Below are 12,958 nucleotides of genomic sequence, written 5' to 3'. Positions count from 1 at the left end.
CAAAAAGTTAACTGTCTGCAGGGAAAGGGTGTAGGTGGGAAATGGGACTTTTGAGGAATGCAGGGAGGAACTGAGAGAACATCCAGCACAGGATTTCTGCCATTATGCTTCTCCCAAGGCCATGCAGCAGTGGCAATAAAGCTCATTCAAGCAGAACACTGAAGTTCCTCCTGCCTGAATTCTTGGAATGAGGGATGTCTGAACAGTAAAATCCCTTTTTAAGGCATGACTGAATATAAACTTCCAGGGAAAAAAAAAAAAAAAAAAAAAAAGAAAGAAACACAACCAAACAATTTTGGATTGGTTTTGCTTCTTCTCTTAGATTTTTTAAACCTGTTCATGGTAATAATGAAGCTAACAGTACTACTACAATGTAGTAGTGGTAGTAATCTACTAATACAAGAACATTGCCCAGAAAACATAATTAAGCCTCAAAAGGTCCTGAAGACCCATTTAAGACTGAATCATGCAAATCCTTGGCAGAGCAACTTTCTACTTGGGAGTGACATCTTGTCAAATTCAGACCTCTAGCAGATACTGAAATCCTAACTCACTTTCCAGCAGCAAAGCTTGCAACTTCCACTGTTTTGAGCTGTTCATATCAGCTCCCAAACCCAGCTATCTACTGATGCAAGCACTCACTTCAAAACTACCAAACATCTCAAGTGTGGACTGAGCGAGTCTGGTCTCCCTGACACATGACAAAAGTAGTTTTACTGAATACCAAAGGGGTTTGTGTTCCTTATATCAAAGTCTCTGCAAATCTGATGTCCTCAACAGAAAGAAGAGCACTGAAAGGCAGGACAGATCCCTCTGTTTGCTTCTAAAACCCTCAGAGAAGACATCTGGTTTCTCCTGAGCTTCCTACTGAGGGTGCCAGAGCACCAGAACAGGCTGCCCAGGCAGGTCTGGAGGCATTTCAGCCCCACATGGACACACTCCTGTGTCTCTGTGTGCTCTGGGTGACTCTGCCCTGGCAGGGGCTTGGACTGGATGATGTCCAGAGGTCCTTTCCAGTCCCAGCCATTCTGAGATTCTGTGATCCTATTTCAGCAGACTCTGCACTGCAATGTGGAGTCGGGAAAGGCACAAAGTGCCACATCCAGCCCCTTCCTGCGTCAAAGTGGGCTGGTAATTCATAACAGAGCAGACATGGTGCTACCAACCTGCTCACAGCACAGAGCTCAGGTTGGGAGGAGTAACCAATACTCAGAGCTCAGAAGGAAATGTCCCAACTGCTGGAAGGCAAAGATTCTGTGAAATAAAGAAATTCTGTCTCTCCCTTTTCCCCAAAGAAAGGCCAAGCATTTCTCATCTACGCCTTCCCAGCACCTTGTAACATTGTATGCTAACCCAGCTGACAGAAATACAATCCAAGCTTCCTATTTAGCAATTTTATGTCAAAAATGTAGCAAAAATTACAGCTGTTCAATCCTCCTTTGTTTACCCATCACACAAAGTAGACTACCAGATTGTTTCTATGCTCCCCAGAGGAATTTGACCATGGGTAACTCAAAACTATTCGCCCCAGGGAATATACTGCCAGAAAAAGAAAACACAATCATTGTGGGCATGGGTGCTGAAGAGCACCACTGATCTCTCACATAATTCAAATGAAGCCCCAGAAGCTATGCCACAGCCAGCCTGGCAGAGCAGCTTCAAGGATCCTTTGTTTGTGGCCAAGTCATACAATGGAGCTTGACTTGGAGATTATTGCAACATGCACCCCTTCTGGGCTGCACTGTTTCTGCTCCTGACACTGTTATGAAAAGAGTGCCTAAAACATATTAAGCACTTCAAGACAAATGGCAAAACATGAACTGCCGCACGCAGGCAGAGGCCTAGCTCTGACACAGAAGGAAAAACAACATCAAGTATTTTTTTCCTTAGTATTGATTAATAATCACTTTTTCCAGACACTTAAGCTTTGTTCTCTGGGTCCAGCAGCAAAATTCTGGAGGCAGTTGTCACAGACATCTTTTTATGAAAAACCCTTTCCTTAGGATTTTTTCCTCCTGAGAAGCTGAGAGGCCTCAGAAACAAAATGCAAACAGTGGTTATCTGCTGCTGTGGAATGCAACAGGTGCATCTGGGATTGGTCTCATGTGGTTGTTTCTGATTAACGGCCAATCACAGTCAGCTGGCTTGGAGAGAGAGAGAGAGCCACAAACCTTTGTTATCATTCTTTCTTTTTTGATTCTTAGCTAGCCTGCTGATGAAGGCTATTCTTTTAGTATAGTATATATATTTTTATATATATATATATATATTCTTCTATTCTTTTAGTATAGTTTCAATGTAATATATATCATAAATATATATATATAATAAATATATATAATATATATTTTATATATAATATATAATATATATAATTATATATATAATATATATTTTATATATAATATATTATATATAATATATATAATATATATAATATCTATTATATGTATATAATATTTTATATATATATAATATATATATAATATATATATTATATATAATATATATAATATATATATAAATATATATCATAAATCAAACCTTCTGAAACATGGAGTCATATCCTCATCTCTACCCTCATCCTGGGACCCCTGTGAACACGGCCACAGGCAGCAAAGCACACCCGGGTTTCAAACACAGACCACTCACGGGGAAAACAGCGACCTCACTCCCTGCCAAGGTTTCCAGGGCGACTGTCAGAGGCGAGGGCTGCCACACGGAGAAGTGCAGGCAGAGCTCACCTTGGCAGGCCCCGGTGCGGATGTTCGGGACGAAGCCGCGGCGGCAGGGCCGGGGCTGCGCAGGGCACATCTCGCACGGGTGGCCCCAGGCCCGTCCCACGGTGGCACAGCACAGGGACTTGGTGCACACGATCCCCGTCAGCTGGCCCTGGCACATCTGCTTGCTCACCTGGGTGAAACACGGGCCTGTCCTGTAATCTGGAGGGGAAAAAAAAAAGGAAAGCTTCGCTGTGTTATACATGACGCTGTACTTGTAGCTGTAGAAGGAACTGTTTTTGAATCAAGAAAAGAAATATAAGAATATATTAAGAAAATTCCATGGAAATATTAAGAAAATTAATATATTAGAGAAAATTAATATATTAAGAATATTCCATGGAAATTTAAGCTATATTACTGCTTACAGAAGTCGCATGACACCTTCCATTGAAGGTAGTGACTTTCACGAGGTTATCATTCATTTTATTTCTTTCAAAAAGACACAGCTAAATGAAAGGCAGCTGGACACAAAGTTGCTCTTGAGCATTGACAACGTATCCAGCAAAATCCGTAGTAAGCAAAAGAATTTTAACAACAAACAAGCAAGCAAATAGAAGACGAGATTAAGCAATGACCGGAAACTGATTTTCGTGCTTCTAAGCTACTTCATGGTGATTTATAGGAAGGAGCTACAGGCCACAGGAGCCGCACATTTTTTTCACTCCACACTGATCAAGATGCATGCCAGAGAGAGTCACAGAATCATCATTCCAGCTGCAATTCCTGTTGCAAAGTAGTGCTACTGACAGAGGACTGATTGGCAAGCCACCACTTATTTTCAGAAGGAAGCCATGAGACAACACAACCAATCCAAGCTGTATGCAGTACACTGAATAAAGCATAGAAAATACACTTCTAGTAGAATTCCTGGGAAAATTCAGTTCATTAACACTGAATCTGTATAAAGAGAGGGTTTTTTTAAGTTATGAGTCAACATCAACTGGGATCAACAATTAACTGAAATTCTCTAGGAATAAATAAGAAACAGCTTGTTGCTCTAAGCCAGATTTCACATCCTTATGGAAACTCTTAAAAAGAGTGAGGGGTGAAAAAAAGAAGAAAATGCAAAGTTTTTACTCAGACTCAGTCACATGAAGGAAGGCACAACAGTGGGGTTATGGCTGCTGAAGCTGCTATTCCATCCTCTTTTTTTCCTATCAAAAGCAGGGCTCCAACACCAATATGTGGATAACACACTGTCTTCCACACTTTCATTAGGGTGTAGCTGGTCCCACATGCAAAAGGGATAACCCATGTTTTCTATAACTTGATTCTTTCACCCCCCAAAAAATAAGAGCTTTGACATCTTTGGAAAGCAAAAAAATGGTCTTCCCAGTGAGATTTTATGCTAAGCTTCCCGGGCTCTTAAAATGAAAGCTCAAACAGAAATAAATGTTCTGCTCCCTCTCGTTGGAAAGAGTCACTCAGGTACCAGTCTAGGAAAGACTTATGCAGTTATTGATGCACACTGGTAGTCAATTTCAGCTGGGATTTTTACTTTAAATAAAGTCAACCAAGTACACAAGTACCAAACTGACTGATGATAAAAGAAGATTAAAAGATCTTACATACTCAGTAAGGCCTGTGAACTTTACTATTTCTTGATTATCAATACAAAACATTCTTCAAAGTTACACTCCCAGCTTCCCCTGTGACCACCAAGCCACAAAAACGGCACTTCTAGTAAAATAAATACATGATAAAAAGAAAATCCTGTCCTTGCTCCACACACTGAGAGTTCAGCTCTCCATGGGTGAATGCCCTCTACAGTGAAATCAAATAATGACTTACTACACATCTTCAAATTCCCAAAACTTGCATTCAGCAGGTCTGAATTCCTTAGCAATCCCAGCTCACCTAGCAATTCCTATTCAGGAAATAAGTAGTGCTGCTGGCAGTGCTGTATTTTTACAGCAGCAATTCCCTGAGACACAATTTTTTGTAGGAGCAATCTCTGGATATCAGGAAGGAATCAGAGTAGGAGTAGAAATCCAAACCATGTATTTCTCCCTTTAACAGCTGGTGACCCACAGGAATACCCTGGCCAAAGACATTCTGCATTTAGAAGCTTGGAATTCAATCAGAGGAAAATTAACCTTGAAACTCAGACTAGAGTTGTGAATTGTTTCTGAGTTCCACTACCATCCAATAAGACACAAAATGATTGGGTAAACTCTGTCAAAACTAGCAATGAAAAGTTCAGTTTAGAGAGTGTGCTCAGTAGAGAGATTAGAGAATATAACCAGACACCAAAGCATGTTTGTTTCAAGAGAATATGAACGAGTCAGGTACAAGAAGGAGTGATGCCAATACACCTACTGCTTACTGTATCCTATCAAATAGAAATACATGCTCTGGAAACCACCTATGCATAGGTGCCTACCCATGGCCTAATGAACAGAATATGCATTAATCTAATATTCAGATTCTGTAACCGAGCAGTTTTTATCAGCACAAACCTGCTGCATGTCTACTCAGATATATGTTTTATAATAACATTAGTATTTTAAAATATTACTGTAATTTAACATATTATTCTTTAAAAGTGCACTCATTTCAAAAATCTTTACTTATTTGGTTTATCCAGCATGAAGCCCAAAGGTAAAGAGACTGATTAGTGGCTGCTCTTCCATACCACGAGGAAAATACAAGATTTTAAAATACAAAGTGAAGGCAAGCACGTTCAGGTTAACGGCAAAGTTCAGCTGTTTACACAAAGATCTGTAGTCACACAGTAAATTTTACATGTGGGAAACAAATGCAATAAAAGTAGATGCAACTCTGAAGATACTTGATAGCTTCAAATGAAGCTGTGGATTTGTTTCACACGGCCAGTCAAATTACATTATTATAATGGCTGATCAGACCTTAAAAACCCTCACTTATGAATCAGTCATCTTTTCCATATGGGTTTGCTTGTCTTAATTCTTAGGTGGTTCTTCATTTGTTCCTTTGCCAGCACTGCTGACAGAATAATTTTGCCAGAAAGAACATATGTTGAACATAAGTTATAAATAATTTGTTACTCCAGAAAGAGTAACTGCTTTGGTGAGATGAGATGATCTTCAGCACATGTGTTATACAGTTTTATTTTTTAACTTCAAAAATTATATTCAATATGCACAGTGACCTGAAGAACGACAACCTTTATCAACAATTCAAGTTGTTAATATAATTAAATTTAATGAGGAATATTTTTTCCTGGCATCAAGAAAAAAAAAATCATACCATGGACTTCAGTATTTAACTATGCTGCAACATTTCTATTTTGTCATAAAAGTGTGTATTTTGTATTCTCAAATGGAACCATTCAACTATTCAAATTTCAGTTCTTGGATTTTTTTTTCCATTAGTTCCTTCCCAAAATTCTAACTCTACCTGTAATTTAAGAAGTCTAGTTTACAGGAGCCTGAGACAAGGAGCTGCAACATTCAGATTTCTAATCTTGGTTCAGTATCCATCTATTTTAGTTTTCTTCCTGTTCCTCCGGCCAAACAAATGATACAGATGAAGGTGTAAAAAACCACTGTAAGCAGATATGGAATAGATAGTCTGTCTGCCACGTGTCCTCTGTGTCTAACACCCACTAGCTAAAAACCTGAAACACAGTGTTTAACATCCCAAATACCACCTACTGTCACTCAGGACAAAACATTAAAATATTGTGGTACACATGTAAGGATCCAGTTTCTAACTGAATTTTGTCACAACTCCTGCCCTTAAAATTTTCACCTCTTCCCAGGCAATATGAAAGAGAAAAAGCGAGGCGTAAAGAATGTTGGAATGTCCACTGCAAGCTATCCAGAAGGACACTAAAAGTTGAGTTTTCTTTCATGGGAAAGCAGAGACTGAAATTTTAAATGAAAGCTCCCAATGCCAAAATACAGTTCCTATGAGAAATCCAGCAGGGGTGCAGCGCCAGTCTCCTGCACCCAGCCTGCAGAAGGGAAAAAGTACATTATCTCAAACACTGTATTTCATGTTTGTGAGCACTAGGAAGATTTAGCAGGAAGGAACAGTGAAGTATCTTCCACCTTTTTTACTTAAAAAAAACCACACAACCATATCCTCGTAAGGAAGTGCATCTGGAAACAAGCATTTTTTAACTAGAAGCTACTTAGACGACTGATCTTTCTATTACTAAAATCAAATTCTGAAAACATTAAGCATGTTCATCAAAATCACATCAGGAGTGAGTGTCTGAGATAGGCCTTCACAGCCCCTGTCAATTAAAGAACGAGACCTAATAATTAATGTGTTTCACTCCCTTACAAAGCAAATTTGCCTTTCACTGGACTTTTTACAGAACCTCACTCTCCTAAGCAAGGTTTAGGAAATATTAAGGAATAGTTGAGAAAATAAGTAAGTTCAACTTTCATCACCTCATTTGCAGACTCAAGGTCAGCAAACATATTATTATTGTTGTTGTTGTTGTTGTTGTTATCTGAAAAATCCATTTCATACAGCAGCATTATTAAAATTAATAATCTAATGCATGGGACCTGAATGCTGGAAGGAAATAAATGCTGCCAGCATTATCAGGAACTTCACTTTCTCCTGAAAGAAAAACCAGCACAGTGAGAGAAAGCCCAAGAGACTGCACTCTATGTCAGGGAACCTTCAGGGTGGACACATTAAATCTGTCCTGGCAAAGACCTGAGGCTGAATTCACCTTGCTAAAAGTTGTTCCAACAGGAAGCAAGATGGAGAAACAACTGTCTTTATTACAACTCTGATAGGTGGCAAATTTCCCCATAGTTTCTGCGAACACTCAGAGGTCTCCAGACATCGGAAATTCTTTTTGGCTGCTCGCAGCAGAACCTGCTAGTTGAGTACTGAAGAGATTTTTCAATGGAACTCTCACAGTTTTCCAGTTTGCAGTGTGCAATCTTCATGTTTTGATAAATGGAAGTCTAGTCAAGCTTCATCTTCCTGCAAGGGGAAATTCCATGGTATTCCAAGGATTCCTACAAACGACTGGAGGAGCAAGGCATGCCCAGTTATCCCACTGATTCTGGATAAATTACAGCATTGCCCAAACCTTCCAAAGAAAAGGAAATCGGGGCTTTCCTTGACAAACTTTTCATGTGAGTATGAAATGGCTGGCAATACTCATAACCATCCTTGGGTTCAGAGCACAAATCTGAAATTTATGCATATGTAAATATTATTCTTCTTACTCAACTCCAACATCTGCAGATCATAAGTCACAGTAATGCAAAAAGCTATTTAAACATTTTAAAGTGCGTATGTTTATTAAATGTTATCTAAAATTTATCTTCCTTTAATGTTCTGATCAACTTTATATGGAAATTTGGGGGGCATTTTCACAGCAAATGCTTAGCTGCCAGCACAGAGTACACAATGAGGGACATTTCAAAGGTAACAAGAAGGTAGGTGAATTGTACTTGATATAAACGAAAACAATTTTTTCAAAGGTGACATCCAAAAAGTTATGGTAAAAGAGACTGCTGGCTGGAAATGAACAATGAGTCTCCTGGAATATGAAAGGGAGTTGGCAATGCTATTAATTTTCTTGGAGAAAATAATCTGTGGGCAGCACTGCTATTTAGACTGAGGTTTCCTTACAAACCTGAATAGTAAAATCAAAGCCTCCATTTCTTGACTTTTCCTAAGAAGCTTGTGTGTAAATGTCTCAATTAAGTATCTAATAGCATCACATTTATCGTTAACATAAATAATGATGACAATAGCCTTTCAAACATTTAAAATTGCCGCTAACACGAAGCTGGGACACATCCCCAGCTGGTTCTTTAGTCATTACCTGAAGGGGTCTATAAAGTTTATTCCCACATGTAACAGAGAAGAAAAGCAGCTTAGTGGAAAATTGATGTTAAACACATCATGAAGGTTTGGATGTTTTCATACAGCTGACAGCTTTCATTTTCAGGCTGAAATTTTATTACTGTTCTAGTGGTCCCACATGACCTTTTCTGCCCAGCTCCTGTGATGCAAAACTTCCCATCACACAATCTCCTGCAAAAACACACACTTGACAGCTGAAAAGGAAGTGGAGGGCACCTGTAAATGAAAGAAGGAAAAGCCACAGGTTCAATGCAGGAATCTGTGCGAGCTTAGCAGCTTTTAGCAAAATTCCAGGTTCCACCAATATTTCTGTCACGTCCATTCTAAGCATATTCTCGTTTTCCTCTGGCTGGAACAGAAGCAGCAGCAGCTCTTTTCCAAAAGCAACAACTCCATGGTTCACTGACAGACAGTTTGATATAATTGGCATTATGACAGTTTTAAGCAGATAAAGTCTTAGCGTAGTAATAACTTTGTATCTTAATACTCTTATTAATTAAAAAGTAATTCGTTCTTGCACACCTAAGCACCTGGGGGCGGGGGGGGGGGGAATGGCAAAGTAGCAGATAACAGTATTTCTGAAATAAAATGCAATTTTGTCTAAATGATCTGAACATTGAAGAGAATGCTCCTATTACTTCAGGACACAAAACATTTTGAAAAGTACACGCACACAAACACACAAAAAAAAAAAAAAGCACAGAAACAGAGAAACAGGGAAATACTTCACTTTTGTCATTTATGGAATTCAGCACCTTCCAGAATTGAAGTATTTCCTTAAAAACTTCTTGGAACAAAACGTTTCCACGTGTAACTGAAGTATCATACACTGACTGACAGAAAACTTCAAGCACAGAATAAAAGCTGGGAGAGAGAAGTACTCCCGAATTTTGGTTTCAGCAAGACACCCAATTTTGGTCTGGTTGGAGCTCCTTGTAAATGTACATATTTCCTTATGCTTCCACAGGGCCTGCTACTATATAAAGATGTCCTGAGGTGGGACTCAATCAAATCCCAACACCTAGCACACAGCCTGGCACACAATGGAATAATAATCATCAGTCATTGCAGGAAGTTACAGGCCGAATCACCCCTGGGCAAATAACAGACAAAAAAGAGAAAAATAATCTCTTTTGGGTTTTTCTAAGATTCAGCAGTCTATGACAACTACCCTAATATGATGTTTGTACATGTTTGCTTTACAATATCTAAAGCAGTGAAGGAACTCCTTCATGCTGCCTGCTGCTCCTTCCTCTCATGCTTCTCCTCCAAAAATACCTTACTCCTCAAAGCTTGGATGCTGGAAAGGCAGGTAGATGCACATTAAACTCTTAATTAATCCTTTCACATCCCAGGAATTAAGATGCCAACAGTTCAATCTGTGCATGCAAAAATATGCTAATTTCCTTGACTTTTTAAGATGCAAACTTGAATTCCACTGTCCACAGGCTTTTGGTTCCCTGCTCCACGCAGCCAGTGCGACCCAGTTCAACCTCAAAGGAACAGAACCCCAGAATCAGCAAAGAGGAGGACTTACATTTTAAGACAGGATATCTTTTTTAGAGTATTCCTGAAAAAGAGCACATTCCACCCTCCCCTCCCATTCTGGAGCTCAGAGTAATTCCCCACAGCAAAAGCCAAGGCTTGCAGAATGCACCCACACTCACAAAGTGAGGAGGGAAAATATTTCATAACCAACTTCTGTGTAAATTACAAAGGCATGGAAAAAGGCACAAGGCATTCTCAGTGGACCAGAAACACTAATAAAACCACAGACACTGGAGCTGAAAACAATCTCCTTAATTATTAACCTAAGTAGGAAAAATAACTGTTTCACACATTGCCCTTGGAGAAAAAATTAAACATATATATGTCTATTTAAACTGCAAGAAACATTTCCTCAGATGACTGTCTAGACTGATGTGACAATTTAAGTTCAGAATAAGCTAAAACCCAGCCTGCTACTATTTACTGGAGTTCTGTCTGTGTAGAGGCAGAAACACAGCTTCTGTTCTTCAGATCTTTTGGGTGTGTTCAGCAAAACCAAAGGGCTTTAGAAATTTCCCTCTTGGGCTCATACAGGACTTTCAGGGAGACATTATAAAGCTGAGTATCTTTTCACAACCAAAATATAGGAAGGAAGATCATTTATATATCCTCTCAATACAGAAATAATTTAATCATGTTTCTCATATAGCAAGCTATTAGTCTGAGGTGAAATAAACCAGTTTACTTTTGGCACTCCATGATTTTGCAACCCTGGATGCAATGTGCTCTTGACTGGCTTCAGTAAACTACTCCTGGTAATACCTGGATTACTCTTTTCAATACATATTTTACTATAGCAACTACAGCTTTTAAGATACTGCATAATAAATGATTAATGCTTATGAAGACAGATATGATTGAAAATTTAAAGAAGATCCACTTTACATAACTTTAGGCCTTACCATTTAATTCACCGTAAGGGAGCTCAAAGCATAACAGACACAATGAAAAATATCAGGGGGAGAAAATACAGGAAAGACAATTCCTTCCAAATATCTGTCATCTTTCTAACCTTCAACCAAAGCCACACAGAGTTTTGGGGTCTCCACGCTCATCCTCCTGGCTCAACATTGAGACAGTTTTATCAAACTCCTTTCTTACTAATCAAAACAAGCCTAAGGTGAATGACAATGCCCTTTGAGAGAAAAGCAAGCAAAACAACAACAACAACAAAATCTTCCCACTTCTTATTTTTCAATGTTTCACAAACAACTGTGCAGGTGTTATCGATTAATATGCACTTTCCCTCTCCTATTTCTTGCTCCAACACTGCAATATTCAAAGAAATATCCAAAACCCTTCTTTCACTCTCTCTCTCAGATCTAATATGGAACCTTTGTGTACACAGAACATGTAATCAAGGACAAAAAAAAAACAATTTCAGGCATTCATAACCATTACAGAAATAAGCTTCCAAGGTTCCTAAGTTCCCCAGATAATCTCTCAAGCCTCCTCTACACAATACCTGTAAACTTAAGAGGAAACTTGTCTAACTTATTCTAATATATTTTACAGTCAAAAAATGTGAAAAATTTGATTATTTCTTCCTCTTTCCAGAACTTCAAAACTGGATTCTTCAGCTTATTTCTGCTTTTTCCAATTTTTCCTAGAACACCCACATAAGCAATATATTACATTAGTACTTGCTGAATTTGACAGAAAGTTTTAGTGTTTACATGAGTATTTCAGATATTTTTGCATTTTCTTTGTTAAAGACACTCCCTGTGGGCAAGTGTCTCAATTTCTTCTGATCTCTAACTTTCCTAGATAACCTGAAAATAGATCAAGATTTTTTTTTTTCCTGGATATCTTACAAATTAAATAGTTTAATAAGATTCATAATTTTTTTTAGTTTTCAGAATAATCTTTTCTTCTGAAACTCTAACAAAGCCATCATGGCCTTGCTCAGCTCTTGTATTTTCTCTTTCCCAAGTAAAACAAAAAAAAGAAGGTGACATTTTAGTGCTACTGACCAACAGCAAAATTTTCACTGAGGAAGGGAAAAGATAAGACCAGACAGAATTTTTCAAAGGCATCATCTTCCCTCTCCTCTGCAACGTTTCTCACTCATTATTTTGCTTCACTGCTCCCTATTATCAGACCCTCGTTTCACTTTTCAGTGAACAATCCTTAGATGCAGAGCATAAGCTGGTCTAAGTCCTACCTAACACATAAAAAACACAATTTTTTTATGCTGCCCTAGACTTGTTCCTCTTATAGGTAAGAGGAAAAAAAATTACTTTTCAAGTGCAGATTTTAAAAAGTAGATATATGAAAAAAATACAAATATTGGCTCTAAGTATAAGGTGTAACAGTTCTGGCAGTTCTTTCTTTCTCTCTTTTCACAGTTTAGGGCAGCACAGCTACAGAGCTTGCCTTTTAAATTATTTAAACCAGTGAAACATTCCCTGTGCCTGAGCTGCTGCACTCTGGTGAAAACTCTCAAGCCTTTGCAAGAAGTAATTTCAATCCATATTTTTATTTTACTGTTGTATAGCTACTTTAAAGGCATAAAACCTCTGCTTTTAATCCTAATACAAAGTGCAACAACCCCACGTCTATCACACTTTCCTGTGCTATGCTTGAACAAACTGAGAAGTTTTGAAGATTTCAAGCGCTTCAAAAGCAGAAAAACTGCTGCATTTAAGGGTTTTTACCTTTTTGCCAAACAAAGAGTCATTCAAATACCGGGATTTCATTGAAAACTAAAAGAAGGGAGTAAGGGAGAGACACTGACTGGAATCACAGTACTTCCTTCATCACTACTGCAATCAGCATGATCTGTTGGGAAATTTAGGAGA

General features: G+C 38.5%; 1 protein-coding gene across 2 annotated transcripts in view; it reads right to left on the bottom strand.

Moving 5' to 3' along the window:
* Positions 1 to 12,958, bottom strand: part of FBN2 (fibrillin 2) — a 122,787-nt gene that overhangs the window by 96,153 nt on the left and 13,676 nt on the right. For both annotated transcript variants that reach the window (XM_054282306.1, XM_054282314.1), the window contains exon 6: positions 2,745 to 2,942. In XM_054282306.1, the coding sequence (XP_054138281.1) occupies positions 2,745 to 2,942 (198 nt within the window). The remainder of the gene's footprint in view (positions 1 to 2,744; positions 2,943 to 12,958) is intronic.

This window comes from Melozone crissalis, unplaced genomic scaffold, assembly GCF_028551555.1.
Source record: "Melozone crissalis strain CALT ecotype California unplaced genomic scaffold, PUWL_Pcris_2 ptg000005l_1, whole genome shotgun sequence".
Lineage (NCBI taxonomy): Eukaryota > Metazoa > Chordata > Aves > Passeriformes > Passerellidae > Melozone > Melozone crissalis.
Note: the sequence above shows the minus strand (reverse complement) of the source record. Positions and strands in the feature narration are given on the sequence as shown.